Source organism: Aspergillus flavus, chromosome 6, assembly GCF_009017415.1.
Source record: "Aspergillus flavus chromosome 6, complete sequence".
Classification (NCBI taxonomy): Eukaryota; Fungi; Ascomycota; class Eurotiomycetes; order Eurotiales; family Aspergillaceae; genus Aspergillus; species Aspergillus flavus.
In genome coordinates this window covers 692,565-714,304 of record NC_092410.1, presented here as the reverse complement: position 1 = coordinate 714,304, position 21,740 = coordinate 692,565, and the positions used below count along the sequence as shown (strand labels likewise).

Below are 21,740 nucleotides of genomic sequence, written 5' to 3'. Positions count from 1 at the left end.
GGTTGCTTCAACGCCATACCTGATGCGGTTAGTCTATCTCCGTAGTAGTGGGACCAAAAGTCACTGGGTCGCGCTACGGCCTTTGCATCCGATACTAATTCGGAGACACCTACCTCGACTGTAATCGTAGGAAGTTAAAATTTCTATATCGTTAATCTTCAACGCTTTTCTCATTGGTCTGCGCGCTACCATTCCCGCATTCGCGACTTAGTGCTCTGCAGTTATCGCAGCTCCCTTTCAACCCGCGTTACCCCGCGAGAGCCAATGTCATAGAAGGGATTGCACGTATGTATACGTAAGTTTGACGAGTGCTGAATTAGTGGAAACTGTCCAAGGTGGAGCCATCTTATATGCAGCCCTCGCTGTCTCATAACGGGTTCCTGACCTGTATTTGCTCTGAAGATGATAAAGGTAACGCTGGTCTAGATTTGGGACTGGCGACTTTCTACTAAATCTCTCAATAATATACCAATATTGTAGGTCGGGAAAGAGTCCGAGAATCATGCTAGGTATAGTATCTCACGTAAAACTGCAACCTTTCCGTTCAAGATCACTATATACAGGAAATAATTTGTCATTATTGATTAGTTTGGATAGTCGCCCGTACCAAGACTACATGATCTCTTAGTCGAGGCAGATATGGCCAATAACAAAAAAAGTAAAAGTAAAAAATATACAAAGAGGACGAATAAACACGGACAGAAACGAATACAAACCAAGAAGAAAGGCTACAAAAAGAGAAAAAGTCATATCCATCTTAACCCATTATTCCGGTTAGATCTGGGCGATAAAGCATCACGCTACCTCTACTTAGAGCTCTTATCTCCTCCACCATCCTCGTGGGTTAGTGTCCGCTGAACATCTAGCAATGGAATTTCGCTGTCTTCATTTCGCCCTGGCAGCGTGACCTTTCGTAAGCCTATCTGCTGAAGCCACACGTCCGTAGACGCAAGAATATTCCCTTGATCTTCATGTAGCGCATGCCCGAGTATCCTACCCGGGGAGGTACGAGCGAGGTACGTTCGCATTTGTTTGAGGCCGACGCGCCTCAAAATAAGTAACCAAATACTCCATGCTCCCAGTGCAATGCAGAGGGCAAGTAATATAAAGGCAGGAATGGCGTACGGAAGTCGATATTCAATGTGTTGTGACCATAGTGTAACTGGCACATTTACCTCGCCGCTATCTCGCTTTGACAACCTTTCTCCATTCTTCGGCGAATGCCACCCTCGCGTACCTACCACAGTATTGGCCGCCATGTCAGTCCACATAAGTTTGAGCATGTGCTCAACGCCGGATGATGAGCTGGATAGCTCCAACCATTGACTATATAGAGCCAGATCGTTGAGTCCCGTATATCGTGACGTGGACTTCTCCATATTTCTGACCCCGAAAAGAGATAGCAGCCTGTCCATATAGAACTGGCTGCCAGGCATGTTTGCCTGTCCGGTGTAGAGGTCCGATACGGACGTATCTGGGTAACCAGGAAGCCAGAGATGGTCTCTTTCGACAGTAGAGATGTCGTCACGAGTGCCCACCTCAGGGGATACGATACCCCATAGAGGCCGTACGTTCCTTATCGTGTGATTGGCTAATCGCTCGACACCCCAGAGCTGAGGTTTAGATGAGCGCTCTATTCTTTCGATCTCAAGGTTATCCAGCTCCGCCGTTCCATTGAATCTAAATGTGACCTTGCGTATAGCCGCTTTTGCAGCAGCAGCACAGGAGTAGATTGGAGTGCTCCAAGTGCTATTTGTGTCGGGGATGAGTGGGTCCCCGTCAAGCCTCCCAGGTGCTGCGAAGACTGTGCCACAGGACACACCAACGAACGACAGGTTTGACAGATCTTCCATTGAAGGATAGTGACAGGCCTCCTGGGCAATTGCGTAGGTATCTTGTGCAGTGAGATTAACAGGGTTAGGACCCTCAGGTCTATCCCTCAGGGACGATGATGTTGACTGGTTAGGAAACGGGAGTTCAAGGAAGCCAGCATACCGGCTGTCCGTCTGAACAGTCACGGGGGCAATATAACTGCTCCCTATGCTGCGTAAATCAAACTTCTTTCCGACTTCCGAATTCATATAGGCGAAGGGTGCCAGGCCATCTGATCCGTTGGTCGTCACGTTGAAGAACTGCATCAATGCCATATTGTGCCTCCAGGCAGCACTGTAGGCACGCTCATACAATGCTACATTGTTTTGGAAATTCGCCGTGTCTATCTCATAGACCGCATGGGGTAGGTTACTGAAGCCGCCGTGGTCAACCAGGACTGGGTCCCGTGTGTCTTCAAAGCTATCATACGTCTCACTGGACGGGTTGTACCTGTAGTCCACGGTCAAGTTGGTGTTCACGCAACGTGCTTCCGGTTCGATGAACAGTATATCTTCTGTCCACCTCGCACCCGTAGGAACATCCACAGGTACAGTATGGTTCCGGAAGCCTATACGTCCAGCTTTAGTATCAACGATCAAGCCCTCAACCGCTATGATTCCCTCCTCCATGATGAACTGCGAGATTTGCCGGTAATATCCTTCAGAGAATGCACTGCCGTTGACACCCAAGGCTACGTTGGTCGTCGACCGAAACGACCGCCACTGGATGTCAAAAAGGCTGGAAACAGTCGACGGTACCTTTCCACTCGTGAATAAATCAACACTACTCGGCCAGATTGAGTACGCCTCGGCAGGGTCTTCAATATCATTGATATTTGGCGGCGCACCAGGACATCCCTCATCGGTATTGGGGTCTTCATCTGCGTAACAGACCCTAAGTGATCTATATCCATCTCTCGAGCGGGTGGCCTTTCCAAACGCCGATGTATCAGAGGCATAACGGAATGGGATATTTGTTGGGGTATCATCAGGGCCAATAGTATCGTATAGGCCCAAAGGGGTTACAATTCCAGTAATTGCAACAAGCCCAAGCGCACCCAATTGTAGCCAGTTGCAAGCATTTATCGCTCTGCTGACTCCTGTACTGGCAGCAGTGTCGGAATTAAGTATCGTTGGCCAGTATGACGAATGAATCAGCCTGCTGACGACAGACCTAATAATGCGTCAATAGCAGCGCTGGAACTAGAGCGAAAAGCAATACCATGAGACAATTGTATTCTCCTCTGGGAGGTGACCGATGACTACCAAACATATGACAGTAGGAACAAAGAGCCGGACTGAGACATCTAAGTATTTTGTGTGGTACACCTTCACTATGCTCAGTTGAACCTACCCAAAAATACCGCGGCGGCAATGATACCAGACACATAGCCCACTGTGAGTTCTGCCATGAGATGAGCCAAAATGCTATTCAGAGTTTGGTGATGTACACTGATCAGTATATGTCCTACGGAGTACCTTATCTGTTATAACTTCAGGGCACACCCGGCCCAACCTGAGGTGGGGGTGCGACAACGAGGCTCTGCGTTCAAGCCAAGACACCCAATACGGGTCATGAATGCCAAACATACGAGGATATCTTGATGATCAGCGACTAATACGAGAGCTGCTTAGCTTTTTACGGAAATATGTCCTAGCCAAGCGCGGTCCGTCGGTCTCGGCGGGTGTCAATCACAGCAACCGAACCTCGTATTTACCCACAGGTCGATCAACTGGGGGCCATGCTCCAACATATGCTCATGAATCATGTCACAGCCTTCGCGGAATGACCACAATGCCATGAAACTATATTTCATTTCTGTGTTGACGAGGTGTGGCTGATAATGATCATCGTAGAAGGCAACGTGATCGGAGACTAGTCTTCACCTCGTCTTTCAACAAGATGCGAGACAATGCAATTTTGATTTCGTTCCCAGCGAAAGGGTGGCCAGGACAGGCGTGCACACCGTAGCGAAATGCGATCTGTTCAGGCGACGTCGCTGTAAGCTGAGCTATATTCCGGTTCTTGGGACCTTCGCCCATTAGAAGGAAACGATATCCGTCCCATTTTGCTGGTGATGTAGGATGGACTTTGGAGTTCCACACCTTGCTCGAATCAACAGATAGATTCTGAATTGTTAAATGGGTGCATGTACCAAGACTTGCGAGTGACCTAGCGGACTTTGAGGACGCTCACGCGGTAATTCTGGAAAGTTGAACAAACTGCCTACAATCGACCTTCTACTGTGCAAATCCGGGTTTGTAGTATGAAGTGAACAGCTCCTATAAATTGATAACTCCTCACAGACACAACCTCCTTAGAACTAATTCGAGGATGGGATTCTCAGACCCGAATTCAGCTTCAAGCAATTCCAGCTCCTTGAGTATGTCCTCTTGCATGTCCTGGAGCAGCAAGAAAGTGGAGTCGAGGGCTCCTCCCTTTCTCATCTTTCCCAGTATCAGTCGTTTCATAGCCATCGGCATCTCTCCAACGCCTTTGTGCTGTAGTATACCCTTTATCATAGTCTGTTCGGGATCAGAGCCGGTGAGACAGTCGATGAGCGGCCACGAACTCTTGCCCTCATCCAGGTCCTACCAAAAGCCTTTTTGAGAAGTGTACTATTGCACGTTAGCTGTGCTTCCCAACACTATTAAATATTCAGCCTTACTTCGGCTGACGTGAGGTTCTGGTAATCGTCGCGGATTTGGAAATAGCGCCCAAGTAATGTGACGAATCGGCGCGCATCAATGTGCTCGGTCTTCCCGCTAGACTCGCCTTGCATCAGCCGAACACACAATCGAAAGGGACCGCCTGTCTTATGATCAATCATGGTCATGTACTCGTCAGCGGTGGGAACGTGAGTGTTATATTTCCAATACAGGTCCAGACCCTGTCCACAGTGTAGGTTCTTCAACTGCTCGATAAAGACCCCTATAGCGTTTGGGCTCTGAAGCTTCTGGAGTTCCTCGAAAGCACACACAAAAGTGTAGTTGGCTGAGTTTATTGTTTGTCCCACGCCAAACAAAGTATGAGTGGTAGGACTTCCTCTACGCGGAACTGAATTATCCTCAATGTCGTCGAGCATGAGAGATGAATGGTGGAGCATGCCGATAATAGATTTGATAGACGTTGAAGATGCCGCGGGGACTTCTAGCCAAGAGTTCAGGGCGTCGATGAAGGTCTCCCTAATATTTTTCGAGGGAAGGGTGTTAATGTAGTTGTAGGGAGCTTTGACAGCCTATCCATTGAGTTAGACTTCCTTCATTGGAGGGAAATGAGCTGATGCTTACATCGTCAGAAGGTTGCAACAGATGTTGAGTATCGTTGCTAATGCAGCCGTTTTCATGTTTTAAGCCATTGGCTCCACTCACCTTGTAATCAGTTATTTTGGCTGGTGGTGTCCCTACGGCTACAGCTCCATGGGCCTGAGACGACCTGACGCCATTTGCTGCCACTGCGACTTTCACAGGTACGGAAAAATTCTCTTCTTGGTGACCATTGGCCAGCGCATGTTTCCATTGGAAGACACCGTTGACCAGCACACATTCCGGTTCTTTCAAGTCTTCTTTGGTTGGGTAACGTGGAGGGAAGATACTCCAGAATTCTTGCAGATACTAATATCTGATAAGCATAAGTAGAGTTGTTAACAGGTCGGGTTTGGGTCAGAGATCTAGAACCCGTTCGGGACCCGCCCCCGCCATATTTCCAAATAGGTATAGCGAGGCTGACTAAGCTCGTAGTAGCTCTTACCTATGTAGTCCACGACGACTGCTCCAAGGAACGACTAGATAGATTCTCAAACAGCTGCATGATAAAGGTTCCACAATCCCAATAGCCTTCAGAAGCACGTAGAGTGAGTGTGGAAACATAAGGGAGATGCCGGGGTGCTGGGTGGCTGTGCAGCCTGTCTCTTAGGGCGTAGCGGGGTTCCGTGCACGCCTTACAGCCACAACCCACCTACTGGGGCTACGCAGAACTAGCTTAAGCACACACATCTGTGTCATTGGAGCTAGTGTCTACTATGATTGGAAGTAGTCGATTATTGTTTTTTATAAAAAGAACCCTTGGATAGTAGAGGTCTTCCTGCGGAATATGTGCACGAGCAGGCACTTTAGAGAGTTAAGCACACGCTAATGCAAGTAAGCCGCCACTCCAACCGCTAAGCGTCAGAGTGATCATATCATATAGACCAGTATGTAAGCCCTAAATCCTGGGAAGTATAACTTTCCTTGTACAAATAGCTGTTACTCCCCGGTTTCCTCCCTCGTTTCTACTTATTTTCTGCCGACAGCATCTGCACAGTCTCTGGCCATGGGAACTAACTCGGGCAACACCACCAACACGAGTGTAGCAACCTGTGTAAGCCCTTGCCAAACTATACATTGCCCCAACCTGACAAAACTAGTGCCTAGCCTTGATTGGCGCTCTCGGCAAAAAGGTCTCATTCCCAAACAGCCAACCCTACAACAACTCGATCAACACTTACTTCTCCCAACAAAACTCTAACCTCCACCCCCTTTGCATTGTTTCTCCAACGACGGCACAGGACGTGTCCACCGCCATCAAAATAATAAATTCAACCCCTGAAACTCCAAATTTCGCCATTCGCTCAGGCGGCCATGCCCCCTTCACCGGCGCATCCAACATCGCAAACGGAATCACTCTCGACCTCCGTGGCCTAAACAGTATCAAAGTAAGCCCCGATCGCACGACCGCCTCCATCGGCGTCGGCGCAACCTGGGGCGACGTCTATCCCCACCTCGACCAATTAGGCCTCTCAGTCGCAGGCGGTCGCGCAGGACAGGTAGGAGTTGGTGGCCTAACCACCGGCGGGGGGATCTCATATTTCTCTCCGCGGTACGGCTGGACCTGCGACACGGTGACTAACTTCGAAGTCGTCCTCGCTAACGGCACGATCGTCAATGCCAATGAGCATGAGAATCCAGAACTACTGATTGCGCTGCGTGGCGGATCAAATAACTTCGGAGTTGTCACGCGCGTAGACCTGAAGACGTTCGAACAGGGTCCTATCTGGGGCGGAACTGTATACCATTCTGTTGATACCTACCAAGAGCAGCTCGAGGCATTTGCGGGTGTGAATTCAGCAGAGGGGTATGATGAGTATGCGTCCCTGATCACCAGTTTCGGGTACTCGGCACAGGGCAAGGCCGTGGTGAATAGCATCGTGTATACGAAGGCCGAGGAGAATCCGGTGGTTTATCGCCCGTTCATGGCGATCCCGAAGCTGTATAGTACGGTGAGGATTGCGGGGTTGCATGAGATTGCGATGGAGCAGGGATCGTTCTCGAAGGTTGATAAGCGGTGAGTTTACGGATCTTGGGTTTCGTGATGAGTCTGGCTGACTCGGTTAAAGGCAGTTGACTGTAGTTACCACTCATAGGTCTACTCTTCCTATGTTGACTGCGGTTTACCAGCACTGGGATTCTAGTCTGGAGAGTGTTGAGGGTATTCCAGGTATGGTGTGGGCTATTTCTCTTGAACCATTGCCGCCAGCTATCTATGCCCGTAATGCCTCGAGGAATGCATTGGGTCTAACTGATGCGTCTGGTTCGCTGGTTGTGACACTTCTTAGCGCAACTTGGGACGACGAGTCAGATGACGAGGAAGTTGACAAGGCTGCACGCGAGCTTTTCGATAACATCGATAACGATGCACGCAAGTTAGGTGTCTACGAGCCATTCGTGTACCTCAACTATGCGGCGCCATGGCAGGATCCAATCTCTAGCTATAAGAGTAAGAATGTGCAGCTATTAAAGCGCGTGAGCCAGGACGTCGATCCGAAGAGGGTGTTCCAGACCAATGTACCTGGAGGATTCAAGCTACCGAAATAAGAGTTGGACACTAGGGCTACACTTAGTACAGAAATCGCTCATCAAGATTTACGGCCATGGACAGGACCCACAGCCTTTACTTTTAAATTGTGGTACCTAACCAATTTGACCTTTCTTTGTTACTCCTCTATTCGTTCAGTCGCACAAATACAAATCATGTGATGACGGTAGTCTCCAAGCCCTAGACAAGGGCGATATATCACTCCCTCCTCCACCACTTCTGCACGCAGAACATCAGCTTCACTTACCACAGCTCCTCAATCAACACCAGCAAAGAGAAATCAGATAGCTTTATTCTCCAGATGGCGCTCCCACTTCACATCCCACCTTTCATCCACAATCCCAGCCACAAACATCACCTCCCACCGCAGGACCACCCGCTTCGAATCCAAATCGAAGGTCCCTTAATCGCCATTCAAAGACTCCTACCCCACACGCCATGGCATCTAAATCTCCAAAGCCAAACATTCCCACAACCAGCAGGCCCAAAGCTAGTAAGATTAACATATCGACAACTATACGGACGAGATCCTCGTCAAAAAGTCCCAGGCGATCTAGAAGTTAGAGATGAATACCTGGGTTGGATGCCAGAGAAGTATCTGAATGAGTAAGCTTGCCTTAATCCCTATCTTACCTACTCACCCAGATATAAAATGCATAAGACTAACGTTTTCCAATGACCTGGTAAGGCAGACTGACTATTACGATGTGACATTCGACCATCTTGTGCCAGCTGATGATCCCTACCCCGAGGTGTTACAGGTTAACATCATTGAGATTGAGGATGATAACCGCGTTTATGCAAATACCTGGCTTTTGTTCGCGGTTGACCCGGCTGACTTTATTGGGAAAAAGGTCCTGGCAGTTCCAAGATGTTGTCAGAAGAGAAAGGGGACAAAAGATCGTTGGCGAATTAATGCATTGGTGGACCAGAGGGTAAATGGGGGAGAACAGTTGAAGTCGGCTGAAGAATTGGAAAGGTGATAAATAAAAGTTTAAAACGACTGTGTGACATGCTTGAGGAGCTACACAGAAAAAGATCATTCAGTAAGTAAGGTATCATTTGAAAGCTATGGCAATGCTTGCAAAAACTTCGAGCTGGTGAGCCGGCGATGCTCTTCGTCCTCTAGTATCAACCGCTTGAGCTTGTGTAGTTGGGTGAAGCTACTGTAATACCTCACTAGATGAGGCCCCGGAAAGTGAGAAAGCCTTCTAAGTGATACTAGCTATAGTGGCGAATTCGATTTCCTATATAAATTCTTACTATCCCCCGAAAATTTGAGAATCTCACCTATAAATCCACTGGTCTATGTAAATTCTTATTAACCGGAGTCAGTTCAAATGTTCGAGCTTCGCATCCTAGACCCCCCTCCTCACCATGACAAAATATAGTTACACATATCATACACCAACTCTCATACTCTCAGGCGGGCCCAGCGCCGAGTCCTGATAACCCCCCATGTCCAAAACAATCTTTTGCAAGACCACACCTGGCTCAAGAAGCCACAGTGACAACTCATGCTCGCCCGTCCCAACCTCACCAGGGAGCTCGATCACCGATGTCCAGCCGTTTTCGATCACCGCCTGCTGCCAGGCCTGGCCTTCCTTGTAGGGCGGCACAGTAGACACCGGGCGGACGGTAACGGGCACCGATCCGTCCAGTGAATAGGCAAATTTGATCAACCGCGTGGGGTCATGGTTATGCGAGGCACCGAGACTAATGATGAGCCTTGCGCTGGGCGACGCGGTCGTAGTGTACAGGGAGTATCGCAACGCCGGCCCGGTGTTGGGATGTTGCGTCCCCATCGTCACCGGCCAGGGCATGACGGCAGAGAGGGTGCGTCCGTAATGCGGGATCTCGACATACGAGACGTTGCTTTTCGTCTCGGCACTGGTATAGTGGCTTGCTTCGATGGAGATGACGCCATTCGACTCGACAAAACCGGTAAAGTTTGTAGGGACGAAGGTGTTGTTGACAGAAAGTACGAGGGCGGCGGTAAACCCATCACCCGCTCGCACTTGCAGTTCGGTGTGTGATAAGCCCGGCTCTGCAGAAGCCCAATCAACCGTAATGGTGCTGCGCACGTCGGAGATATTACTAGATGCCGATACTGACCCACTTGCGTTTGAGACCGTGACATAGGAGGTGTTGGAGGAAATGGAGTACGTGACTGTGGTGTTTTTGCGAGCGAATATATCAATATACCGCGACTCTGACGGAGGCATGTAAGGGTCCATGGAGAGGAGGCGTAATGTTTTCTGCTCTGGGTAGGATGCTGCACTGCCCTGTACAGCGATTCCGATGCCCCCAGCACCCTGGGGTGCTGCTATATAGCTCAAAGCTGGCATGACGTTAGTGTTGTCCACGGGGTCGTCCCATGAACTGTAGCCAATGTGAACCTGATCCATGACCGGCCTCCATTTGCCTCCGTTGACACCGTGATATCGCTCCGTGATTGCGGAATCTTCAGTAAACAAATCATGCACTTTTTGGGCAAGGCGGTTTGTGCTGATCCGGCCTTGCTGGTGGTATAGTGCGTTGAATGCGGTCTTCGTGTAAAGATCCACAACGGTCTTTCCGGCCAGCACCGGGTGCAAAACCATTTCGAAAAAGGGAGTTCGGGTTGCCTGGTCAAGAGAACTGTAAACACTCTGCGTCTGGGCCAGTAGACTCTCCCATTGGGCCAGGTTGGCCTCTGCTTCGTCGTAGTAGATCGTGCTGAATGCAAATGGCAACTGGCTGAGGAGCTCGTACTTGCGGCGCGCAACAAGTGTTCCATAATGATTGAGAATATCGGCAGTACGGTCGGCAATCCGTTCGTTGAACTCCCGGGCAGCCCAGCGCTTCAGCCATTTTGTGGTGGAATCCGTACTGGTAAAGCGATCCATATCATACGCCATATCCATAAAGTGCGTCAATGGCACCTCGAGCCCCTTGATGTCTCCGACATTCGCAATCCATATTTGCCGGGCGCTTTTCTGGTAGGCTAGATGCATCTGCTCCCATGTCTTGACCAGCTGGATTGTGTTGATCCACTTGTAGCTCCGTGGACTGCCGACGTAGTCAAAATGATAGTACACGCCTGCGCCTGCTACCCGAGAAGTCTCATTGGCAATGGGCACACGGATGAGATTGCCCGAGTTGTCATCGGTCCAAAGAAGGGTAACAGATTCTGGCACCTCCATTCCTGCCGCATAGTAATCACTGACCTCCTTCATTCGAGTCGTCAGTGACATTTCGAGTGATAATAGTAAAGTTGACTCACCTTGTATAGCACCCAGGTCTGGGGAATGCTAGCGGGGTCACTAGCGTTGAATGAATCCACTAATAATTTCTGCTGCGCATGAATTAACTCTTCAAGATCGGCTGCTGTCAAGGTAGGGGATGCGACGTCCCCTTCTCCGCGCATTCCCATGGTCCATATTGTGTCCCAGTGCTTGGCCCTGTCAATTCCCTGCTGGAAGAAGGTCGTGATGTTTGCCTGGTTCTCGTTCCAGTTCCACTCTCCATCCAGATAAGTCTTTTGCTCCTGCTCGGACCGGGCCATCGGCTCGTGGTGGCTCGTGCCCATGATGATCCCGTATTCATGCGCCAGCTGCCCATTCTCGACATCATCGACGTAGAACATCTTGCCCCACATAGCCGGCCAGAGATAATTGCCCTTGAGTCGAAGGCAGAGCTCGAAGATATGCCGATAGAAGGCGCTATTAAACTTAGTCCCAAAGTTCTCGGCAACCCAACCTGATAGCGCCGGCGACTCATCGTTGATAAAGAACCCGCGATATTTAACGGACGGGGATTTCTGGAACGTGCCCTCCGGCGCGACCCAGATGCCGGTCTTAGTCTTCACGGGGACGTCCGCCCACCAGTACCACGGCGAAACCCCCATCTGCTCAGAAATGTCGTACAGACCATAGATTGTGCCCCGCCTGTCACTGCCAGCTACAACGAGGGACCATGTAACATTGGGAAAGGGGTTCTCGACGACCTGGGAGACGTATGATTCCCATTTGCCCTCAATCAGCGATACGTCGAGCTTCCCGTCGGAAACTAGCTGGTCGATGAGAGTAGACTGTCCCACCGTTCCGGTGATGATGACAGCCTTCCCAGGGGACTCCGAGATGTCGGTATCGAAGACATTAACGGTTCCGTTGACACCGAGCACGCGGCCAAAGTCATTGGCCAAATCGTGTGCGGCTCGGAGAACCCCAACAGGCTCATTCTGCGCGACCCATACAGCTGGTGCAGTTGTGTTACTCGCGAGTTGGTACTCACTTGTACCAGAACTGAATAGAAGGTACGGTTCGGCTGCCACCAGGGCCGTAAAGAGAAGAGACGTAGGCCAAATCAGCTTCATAACGACTGGGAGACGAGGGCCATATTTTGTATGTTTTTTGATTTTATTGGGAAAAAAAGGGTCGCCTTTATGTACCACGGACGCCCCTATACAGAAGCGGGGGCTTTAGCCTGAAGTAATATCTGGGGAAATTGAGTTTCAAAATTATCCTCATTTCAATAGCCTATTTGCCGTGTCCTATTGCATGGAAGTTATGGACATGTGGGGCCAGCCCTAGCGCCATTCAGCAATAATGAATTTTCCACCAAATGTCTTTCGCTGATGGCTGTCTCCCTTGTAGACATGGGTATAGTTCTATTTGTCCCCAGATAGTAGGTCTGCGGGGTGGATCGTAGGTACGGGGTTCAGTTCAGTTTGACGGCAGAGGGACGTGTCCTTTGTGTAATGCTAATGCGTTGTCGTGAGAGAAGAGGAGATTATGAGATAACTAATGAATGTCTAGGCATGGACTGTGGAGAAAGATTGGCTGTGAGAGACGTTTTTGTGGTTTATATAGCCTGGGTGACTATGATCATCCACATCTTCAGCGGTAGGTGTTAGCATCTAGCAAATCAACCTTCCCGATCCTCCTTCGACTATCATGGCCCACTCCTAATTTATTTACCTGATAACCTCCAAGAGCATGCGCCCCTAGAAATACTATATCAGACAACATACCTAAGACCCAACCCAAAGAAAAAACGTCCCATTCAACCTCAAATCCCTCGAACTCCCCCCCACAAAGACCGTATACTTCCCCCCAGCAACCATCCACTGCTGAGTCTTCACATTCCAATAAGAGATATCCCTCCGCCGCAAATTAAAAGTAACAACCGCTTCCTGCCCAGCTGAAAGTTCAACACGATCGAACCCCCTCAACTGACGAACGGGTTGATCTGCCGAATCGGGGAAGCCGAGATAGAGCTGAGGAACCTCTGCGCCGGAAAGGGTGCCGTTGTTGGCGATGCGGGCGGAGACGGTTCCTACGACGTCCCAGAGGTCGCTGGGGCCGCCGACGGTGAGGTTGCCTTTTGGTGCTTTCGTTATGGATGAGGGGGCTTTGATGGCTAGGGATGAGTAGTGGAAGGTGGTGTAGGAGAGGCCGTGGCCGAAGGGGTATCGGGGGGTGATGTTATGGGCGTCGAAGTAGCGGTAGTCGAGGTAGACTCCTGTTTGTCGTTGGTTAGATTCGATGGGATGGATGGGTGAGGTGTGTGGTGGTGTGGATATTGAGGGATCAATAAGTTCGGCTTACCTTCGGTGAAGTTGCATTGGGCGGTATAGCAAAGTCCAACATTGTAATCACTCTCGTTCTTGGCAATGGTGTGGACAAGACGGCCGGATGGGTTGACGTCGCCATAGAGAAGGTCCACGATTGAGTTACCCGATTCCTGTCCGAGGAGAGATCCATAGAGAACGGCTGTAACGTTATCGTGCTCGATCCACTGATCCAGCAGTCGCGGTCCAACAGTATTGACCACCGCAACTGTGTTGTTACAGTTATCCGCAACCGTGTTCACCATAGCGTCTTGGTCTGCGTTATATAGCTCGGTTCGATCCGCACCTTCTCCAGCCAGGGCATTTATGAAGACCAGGCAGATATCCGATCCGGTGGCAAAGTTCTCAAAGGACGGCTCCACGGCAGTAGAGGACGTACTCGATGGAACTAGCGAAGAGCCTCCCCCAGAGCTGTAAGTATCGTTTAACACCCAACGCAACACAGTTCCGTCTTGGGCCGCCTTGTTAGTCAGGGCACCGTAGGGAGTGATCAAATAGGGCATAGATGCCATTCCGGATCCCGAGCCTGTGGCCAGATGACCCTGATAGGTCGGACCGGAGCCCATGACATCGACATTACTATTCGGGCCGCCCATGATAGGACCAGCGTGAGCTCCAAAGATACTCATAACACGGGGCTTGCTTAGCGGCAGCACACCCTCATTCTTCAACAACGCCATGGACTTCGCTCCGTTCTCTCGAATCAGCTTGGAATGGTTAGCTCTAACGTCCACATAGACATCTGTCGTTTGCCTTGTAGGCTGGCGGCCGTTGTCCAGGTTAACGTAATAGTAACCTATCAGATTCCTGATGGCCATATCGTTCAAGCGAGCCTCACTGAGGGTACCGTTCGACAAGAAACTTTCCATGGTCGAAGTACTCCAGATAGAACTCGATCCATAGTCCTCACCACCCAAAGCTGATCCCTTGGCGCTGTTTTGACCATTCATGTCAGGCCAGACCATACCCGGGAAGCCAAGTTCCGTCTTCAACATCTTCATCAGAAGATCCGAATTCTCGCAAGCCATGGTGCCGTTGACCTTGGTCATTGCGCACATCACCGCGCCAGCGCCATTCTTCACTGCATCGTAGAATGGCCACAGATATGTTTCATGGATGGTTTTGTCATCCGCATTGGAGGAGTAGGGAGAGCCTTCTCCGCTGCTTCCAAAACTGGAGGTCCTGTTGGTTTCTTGCTCGTATAAGAGGAAGTGCTATCGACACACGGATCGCATATAAGTAAATTACAAAGTGTCCGGGGATTAGGAAAGTATATCTCACCTTACCACCCGGTATCACTCCAGCATCAACATAGCCCTTGGTGGTGAGTCCAGTAGCCAAGCCATTGAGATAAGGATCCGGGCCAAACCCTTCGACGCCACGACCACCCCAAGGGGTACGCCCCAATGGCTGAGACGTGGGTCCAGCGACCACTTGAACACCCTTGTTATAGAACTCCGATCCGACAGCTTTAGCCTGCTCATAAATAGCGTCGCGATCCCAGGTCATCGCAAGAGCCGAGGACAAGCTGAAAGCAGAAACATAATAGAAGTCCTGAAGACCCATGTCTCCGTCGAGGAAGTAGAGGGGAGTGAAGTTTCCATTAGTCGACTCAACATTACTACCCGTGATCAAAGCCAGTTTCTGATCAGTGGTCAGGCCTGAGACAAAAGCGGATGCTTTCTCGTAGGCAGCTTCCCAGTTTCCGAGCGCAACTATTCGTATATTAGCCTGTTTATTCAGGTTTGCCTTATGTGAGGAAACTGACCACCATTGGCTTTGAGCAAGCCTACATTGGAAGAAATCGAGGAGGCGCCTGCAGCGCCTAGCAAGGCTGCCCCTACGGCAAGTGAGACGAACCTCATCTTACCAAAGAACGATATAAGAAAGCGAATGAACGACTCTAGTTAGGCAAAAATTGTATACACGATAGACTGAAATTAGGTAACTATTGATCATATCGTAACTGTTAGGGGGTGTATGCTCTATTTATACTTCGTGATTCAATAGTACCGAACTGCATTACATTTTGTGGGCGCTGATCTTCTACGGTAATAGAAAATGACGCTCCCACACCCGGGGATTGAGGATGGCCAAGCTTTTCCCTATGAAGTAATGGCTGATCGTAGTAGAACGGCATTCGTCGTAACCGGTCTACGACATCAGTGCCGGTCGGAAAACCCGAGGTGTTTGGGTGGTTTAAACGGCCTCAGAGTGGAGCTCTTCAGTATGACTATCGGGTTTCTCACGGCATCCCGGCCCCCTGGTGACGCGTCGCAACCGTACGCAAGAGAATTTCGCTTCTCACAGCCCCACTTTGGCAATATAGGGCTGCCTTATCTTCATGGATACTGGTGATTTGTCGAGAATACGCTGGTGGAATCTCGATCTGAGGTCTATATTGTTTCGAAATAAGGGATGGGGTGGAGTTGGGGCACATCGAATGAGAGATCTGTTTCCAATGTGTTAACTCTTGTACTAATGATCGGTTAAACAGTTCCAAGCTCGTGGCGCAGAAAAGCCAAGTTATTATTTGAATGACTTGTCGATCCTGTTCCAGTCCCAAATGTAGACTACCTATAACCCACAGTTCCCATGATAGAATCCGGTGGTTTCGGATGTTCCCTTCTACACACCACGTCTCCTTTGCACAATGTCCCATGGTTCAATCATGCATTGTTGTGGCCCAGCCATCTATAGTCTGCTTTGGTACGAATCTCATTCGATTCTTCTTTCCTTTTGTAATAGTACAATTGGCAACAAGATCAAAGTGGACACCGTGCCAAGCACTATTTTTGTCAGCTTCTGCGGTCTCCAGCTACTTTGGGGGTTAGATTGAACTTACATGGTACAAATTGAAACCCATACAGATAGCTCGATCGGACGATACTCTGGAGTCTTTCCGGTAAGCTCTCAGAGTATCTTAGATCATTAATGACTTTCCCAATACACTATATCAAAGTCATTAGCCTCAACATTGTTTCAGGTCAGTTATACGCACCTGTTTTTCTTCCAATCCTTCCAGACTTTCTGAAAGCCTATGGGCGAAGAGCCGCTGAACAACAGCGACCGAAGCGGCCGGACCGACAATGAACCCCAATTGCTGGGAGAGGTAGTATATCCCAATCGAAGTCGCCAGCCGCTCTTTAGGTGCCGCCAAGGACATGCCAATGAATTGCGTGGAGAAGAGTATGCCATTTGAAAGGCCCGAAGGGAAAAGATAAATTAGCTCCCAGGTATAGCAACCATCGCGGTAGCGAATGAAGATTAAAATAGACAGCAAGACAGTAGATACCACTGCTATTACAGTCATTGTTTTATATTGCTTCGTTCTGTCACCTTCATTAGTAGCGAACACCGGATATGTTGGCCTGCAACTCACCGTTTGATGATGGCACCTGAAATCAGGCCGCCGACTGAGACACCCACCGCAGTGACGACGTAGGTAAATGATGCCAGAAAATCAGTCACTTTTTCAATTCGGACGAAGTATGGTACCATATTACTGCTAAGCTATATACAAGTGATCTGTCAGTAGTGAAACAGGGTTGTTGCAACATTGTACTCACTGCCGAGCGACCTGTGATTAACAACAATTGCCCCACACAGTACCCTCCCAAGGAGCATTTTAGCAGGCTTAACGGTATCAATGGCTTTCTGGCCCAGTATGCTTCTGTGAGAACGAACACTGCAATGGCGATTGCGAAAGCAGGGGCTAATACGTAGGGCAGGCCGGGTTGATCATCTGTCGTGCTCAAGCTTTGGATCAAGAATAGCAGAATGAGGATTGCGGTAGCAAGACTGATAATACCTCCATAGTCGAGATCTGAAGCTCGAGATCGAGAATCATCTTGGTCGCTATCTGCCTTACTTTGGTTCAACGACGAGGGAAGACCGTAATATGCGACCAGAATACAAATAATGATAAGGGGGAGTTGCCCTAGAAAGGCCCTGGACTATAGTAAGCGTTGTAACGTCGCACCCAAAATGCTAACTAGAAACAAACCATCTCCACCCGAGTGTCGCGATCAGAAAGCCCCCAACTGGGGCTCCCAAGCTGCGGCCAGCAACATTGACTACATTAGCATATCCCCGAAACAGTGCCACCTCGTTGGAAGGCATCAAATCTATCAATTGTCAGGTCTAGGAATGTGCATCAGGTATGAACGTACCGGTAATGATAATGGACACCAGAGCAACCATACCACCGCCACTAATGCCAGCTAATACTCTAGCCAGAATGAGCTGGATCAAGGAGCCACTAGCGCCACTGCGTTGTATCCCCTTAGTAGCCTCGAGGGAGATGGATGGAACCCGGATGGCTCACCATGCCAGACATCCCAAAGCGAACAGAAAGTAAGCCCAGAGGAGGACATTTTTCCGTCCATATATGTCGCTGAGCGTGCCATACTAACCAAATTGCGTAAGTATCACAGAGTGGACCGTTTCTAAGCGACTTACCACCGGCAATGAGACGCAATAACCAAAATTATATGCGACTAGCAGCCATGACCCTTGAGACAGACAATTAAATTGCGACGCGATGGAGCTCCATGTTGAGATGACAAGTGACTCGTCAGCGGACGCAAGGAACACGCCTGAGAGTTGTCAGCACATTCCTGGCACCTTCTCATTTGTAAAACACTCACCGACAAAAGAACCATAGATGACCAATTTGTTGGCTCGATCAGACCTTCGTCTTCGTTCAAGGTCAGACACAGGGCTTCCTGGGGTGGGAGGTGACTGCAAAAACGGCGATTCTTCGTCAGCTGTCATGTTGCTCGATTTTTCGTGAGTCAATGAATAGCGGTTAAAACTGGGGCATTTATAGTCGCAGATTGGGTGGGGGTATGAATAGACGTAAAGAGTGTTATTGTCCCATTATGTCAAGTACATTCAATACCTGTGAGTCATTGTCGGATGCCCTAAATAAAGAATGCAGGGCAGGAACAAAGATAGTAAAGGGGTCGGGGGAATAAGGAAGATGAGGCCAATCGCTCTTAAGATGGCGTTATATATTGTCCCAACCACCAATTAGAATACAGTATCCGCCAACACTCTTTCTTTTCTCTCAAAGCCATTGGACAGTTGAATCCAACATACAGAACCATCTAAATAGGTATTATATCGTCAGTACTTGCAATAAGTGTTTTCTACTATATTTTTCTCTTATCCTAAGTAATAGACACCCATTTTCCTGTTTTGTCAGGGATTGCTGGTGACCCACCTAACTAGTCACCGGCTTGTAGTTTCTCTATAGTTATATCTAGAAGGGTGTCTCTAGGGTCACATTTGGGTGATATGCCTTGGACATAATTTCTATTATATTTCTACCCTTTATGCCTATGCGCCATATGGCCTCACAGTCCCAGATTTTACTCACGAAGTAATAATGAATATCAATTGCTCTATGAGAGTCTTGTATGTGACAAGAGTCTATATCGATAGTATTCATCCAAGTCATATGACTTTACCCCTCGGCAATTATATCCACTCTATGGCTATTGGCGAGGTATTTAGCCTTTTTCGCGTCGCTAAAGTCCAAGCCCTTAGTCTCGACGATTCTGTCGACGAAAGCACCCGCAAGCCCACGGAGAATTTCCTTCGCTTGAGCCTGGCTTGCGGGCTTGCCTACCAAGCAACAGGTTAGACGGTTCCATTCTGAGATCCAACAAAAGGATTCAGTAAGGAAAGTACTTTCCGTTCGCGGCGACGTTTTCCTCGTATTTCTCTGCAGCCTGGTAGGCAGCGGCAGCACCAATGAGCTCCTCGGACCGTTCAACCTCATGAGGGGCGTTGTTGACTTCATCCCAGGCGATGGATGGCCTGCTCGGAGTCATCGCCTATGAGTGTTAGCCACATTCATAGCGAATATGAACAAGAAGGTAGGTGAATTTACTAAAATAACCCATTGTGAATATTGTGGTCAAAGGGAAATTGTGGAATTGGATAAAGAGGGTAGAGAATGTCTGGGGATGATCAATTCTCACGAGGGGGTAGGAAGTTTATTTATGCCTCTCCGGCATCTATCTCTCCCGCTATAGATCGGCAAAAGGCGACTTCAGCTGAAAAGACCTTAGAAGTTCGACCACTAGTAGAAAGTCCCACTAGACATTGACAATGTCACTGGATTGGTTAGCGGTGCGGCACTAGGGCTTGTATGAGGCTAGTGCTCAGAGTTTTGACTGACACTGATCTCGATCTCCACTTGGTAAGATCCGGAACAGCCTATCAGGCACGGTTTTGAACTCTGAATAAAGTATAATGAAAGGCATGGGCTTCTACGCTTCCATCTGCTATAGCCACTGCTATGGGTCAACAGGGAAGAGCGAAGTGGTTTGCACAAACAAATCTGGAATCTGGCTAGAAAATATAGGATGACATGCAAATACAGGCCTTGGCTAATCACTCAAGTTTTATTAGAGCCTCTTACCAACGAGGGCTGGGGACATGTTAAAGCAAGTAACAGGCAGAAAGAGTACCTATGAAGCCGTATATTATAGCTTTATACTGCAAGTATATATTTCATGCTTGATTCGCTCCCTCATTGGGGCGGAATACAACCTTCTCGCCAGAGACACCTTCTTTATTCTTCGCCAGCGCCTGTTCCACGGTGTTCAGTCCTCCTTTAACCAAATGCACCCGGTTAGGAACAAAAAGGTTCTTCGCGATATAACCATCCTCACCTCCGAGATGTTTCACCAGAGGCTCGCTAAGATAACGCAATGCTGGGGAGCTCCCCAATCCCAAGACCTGCTTAACCGCTACCTTCGGCTCCTTCGACTGACCAAGTGCAATAGCATCCGAGTCGGCACCCTGGACTGTCACGATCTTATCGGCGCCTTTGGTAGCCTGGACAATCTCCACACCCAATGCTTGCGTCGCTTTCACCGAGATAGCATCGAACACGAATTCCAGAGGCAATCCGCCGATCGCAGCCTTGAAATCCTCCGGGCTCGAATGGGCTCGGTCCAGGACAACATGTGCGCCTAGCTTCTTAAGCAACTCGTAGTTTTGAGAGCTTGCGTTGGTAACGATGCTTTCAAAGCCCGATAGTTTAGCCAACTGAATGGCGTATTGGCCCACCGATGAGGCACCCCCGATGATCACTATGGCTTTGCCATTTCCGACCTGCGGGCCATTCGGGTCCCATGGTGGGGTTAACCCTTGGCCTGACTTGTCGTAGAATGCTGTCACGACAGCCACGGTCGCAAGACTTATTCCTGCGGCTTGGTCGTCGCTAATGTTACTAGGCGTCTTGGAGACCAGCGCGGCCGGCATCTTGCAGTATTGTTGGAAGGTGGAGGAGTCATATCTTCCAATGATACCCTGGAAGAATACCCGATCGCCCACAGCAAAGTTGGAGACGTCGGCCCCGACAGCAACAATCTCGCCGGCAGCATCCGATCCTAATACGGCAGGGTACTCTTTAATAAAGAAATTGTAGTCACGGATCTTCCAGTCAACGGGGTTAATGGCCGTGGCAGTAATTTTGATAGCGACTTCTCCTGATTCAAGTGGTTGCAAGGAGCGGTTGGAAACGACATGTTGGGCGTAGGGCTCGTTGACCGTAGCCGCTAGGAAGGTGTCGGGGACGGGCATCTTTATGGGTTTTTTAAGATGGTAGTTTAAGATATAATAATCGTGGATTATAAAAAAGGTGAAGGTACCGATTGATATATCACTGGAAATGAAGACATCATCCTCGAAGATGCTGACGAGTCGCTGACTAATATCACTAATCCAATTATATCACAGAATTTCGATCACTAATCGTGTTCACTCACCATTATTCTTGAGTTAATCGAGTTATTCTAGATGGATCTATCAAAAGTCCTGCTTCTTAGAACCAATAATGGCTAACATAGGTTGAATCGAGTAATTTTGCTAACAACTATTGCGGTAATATCCTAGAAGAACTAACAATGCACGGACGTATTAACGATATATAAATCGCTAACGAAGCCACTGCGTACGAAACTTTGGGCTGATTAACTGGAGCATAGATGTATATTGAGTTACAGTTGACTTCGCTAACATTTTCCCCCAATGAACACTGCAGCTGAAGGAACACTAGTGTGTGTGCCATGGGCCAGGGAAATGAAATTCCTCAGTTCGTCGGTATTGTGCTTTCGGAGGTTGTTCCTGAGGTTCTTCATCGGGTTCTTCCTCAAACTCTTCATCATCCTGGGTTTGGCCGTCGATAGGCATGAAGTCTCATACCGTTCGTTATCTTTGGCTTGATGTATACGTTCGCCGATTATACAATCACCGCAGCTAGCCAGAAGTTATGGTCTCTCTGCGCGGTGAAATTGGTGACTACTTGTTGCGTTGCACATTGCTGAGCGTATCCTATTAAGTTATAAGACCAATCGTCAATCTGGTGGCAGCTGAACTTATC

General features: G+C 49.0%; 7 protein-coding genes across 7 annotated transcripts; 2 read left to right on the top strand and 5 right to left on the bottom strand.

Annotated features, from left to right (window-relative positions):
• Positions 1 to 108: 108 nt before the first annotated feature.
• F9C07_2223398 (uncharacterized protein) lies at positions 109 to 4,117 on the bottom strand. The gene is made up of 3 exons (XM_041286971.2): positions 3,226 to 4,117; positions 3,094 to 3,169; positions 109 to 3,045 (listed from the first exon to the last, which is right to left on the bottom strand). The coding sequence occupies exons 1-3, from the start codon at positions 3,281 to 3,283 to the stop codon at positions 807 to 809; spliced, it is 2,373 nt and encodes a 790-aa protein (XP_041149551.2). The 5' UTR covers positions 3,284 to 4,117; the 3' UTR covers positions 109 to 806.
• A 55-nt stretch (positions 4,118 to 4,172) lies between these two features.
• On the bottom strand, positions 4,173 to 5,876 carry F9C07_2285868 (putative geranylgeranyl pyrophosphate synthase; the record flags this gene model as incomplete). The annotated part of the gene is made up of 4 exons (XM_071510789.1): positions 4,173 to 4,463; positions 4,541 to 5,110; positions 5,244 to 5,486; positions 5,817 to 5,876. The coding sequence occupies 4 exons, from the start codon at positions 5,874 to 5,876 to the stop codon at positions 4,173 to 4,175; spliced, it is 1,164 nt and encodes a 387-aa protein (XP_071367680.1).
• A 206-nt stretch (positions 5,877 to 6,082) lies between these two features.
• F9C07_1733996 (oxidoreductase FAD-binding protein) lies at positions 6,083 to 7,875 on the top strand. Its single transcript, XM_041294256.2, has 3 exons — positions 6,083 to 6,231; positions 6,278 to 7,194; positions 7,247 to 7,875. Exons 1-3 carry the CDS (start codon positions 6,184 to 6,186, stop codon positions 7,722 to 7,724), a joined length of 1,443 nt encoding a protein of 480 aa, XP_041149552.1. The 5' UTR covers positions 6,083 to 6,183; the 3' UTR covers positions 7,725 to 7,875.
• Positions 7,876 to 8,917, top strand: F9C07_1734002 (uncharacterized protein). The gene is made up of 2 exons (XM_071508355.1): positions 7,876 to 8,331; positions 8,414 to 8,917. Exons 1-2 carry the CDS (start codon positions 8,027 to 8,029, stop codon positions 8,706 to 8,708), a joined length of 600 nt encoding a protein of 199 aa, XP_071367679.1. The 5' UTR covers positions 7,876 to 8,026; the 3' UTR covers positions 8,709 to 8,917.
• Positions 8,918 to 9,125: 208 nt separating this feature from the next.
• On the bottom strand, positions 9,126 to 18,316 carry F9C07_2223394 (uncharacterized protein; the record flags this gene model as incomplete). Its single annotated transcript, XM_041294247.2, has 14 exons — positions 17,989 to 18,316; positions 17,801 to 17,937; positions 17,667 to 17,749; positions 17,512 to 17,609; positions 17,346 to 17,466; positions 16,909 to 17,290; positions 16,722 to 16,852; positions 16,341 to 16,671; positions 16,185 to 16,290; positions 14,621 to 15,054; positions 13,317 to 14,553; positions 12,946 to 13,230; positions 10,991 to 11,964; positions 9,126 to 10,937 (listed from the first exon to the last, which is right to left on the bottom strand). The coding sequence occupies exons 1-14, from the start codon at positions 18,113 to 18,115 to the stop codon at positions 9,126 to 9,128; spliced, it is 6,258 nt and encodes a 2,085-aa protein (XP_041149555.2). The 5' UTR covers positions 18,116 to 18,316.
• A 252-nt stretch (positions 18,317 to 18,568) lies between these two features.
• On the bottom strand, positions 18,569 to 19,386 carry F9C07_2167734 (uncharacterized protein). The gene has a single exon (XM_071509337.1). It carries the CDS (start codon positions 19,146 to 19,148, stop codon positions 18,810 to 18,812), a length of 339 nt encoding a protein of 112 aa, XP_071367678.1. The 5' UTR covers positions 19,149 to 19,386; the 3' UTR covers positions 18,569 to 18,809.
• On the bottom strand, positions 19,387 to 21,153 carry F9C07_2285863 (putative alcohol dehydrogenase). Its single transcript, XM_071510788.1, has 2 exons — positions 21,127 to 21,153; positions 19,387 to 21,068 (listed from the first exon to the last, which is right to left on the bottom strand). The coding sequence occupies exon 2, from the start codon at positions 20,939 to 20,941 to the stop codon at positions 19,865 to 19,867; it is 1,077 nt and encodes a 358-aa protein (XP_071367677.1). The 5' UTR covers positions 20,942 to 21,068; positions 21,127 to 21,153; the 3' UTR covers positions 19,387 to 19,864.
• Between the last annotated feature and the right edge of the window lie 587 nt (positions 21,154 to 21,740).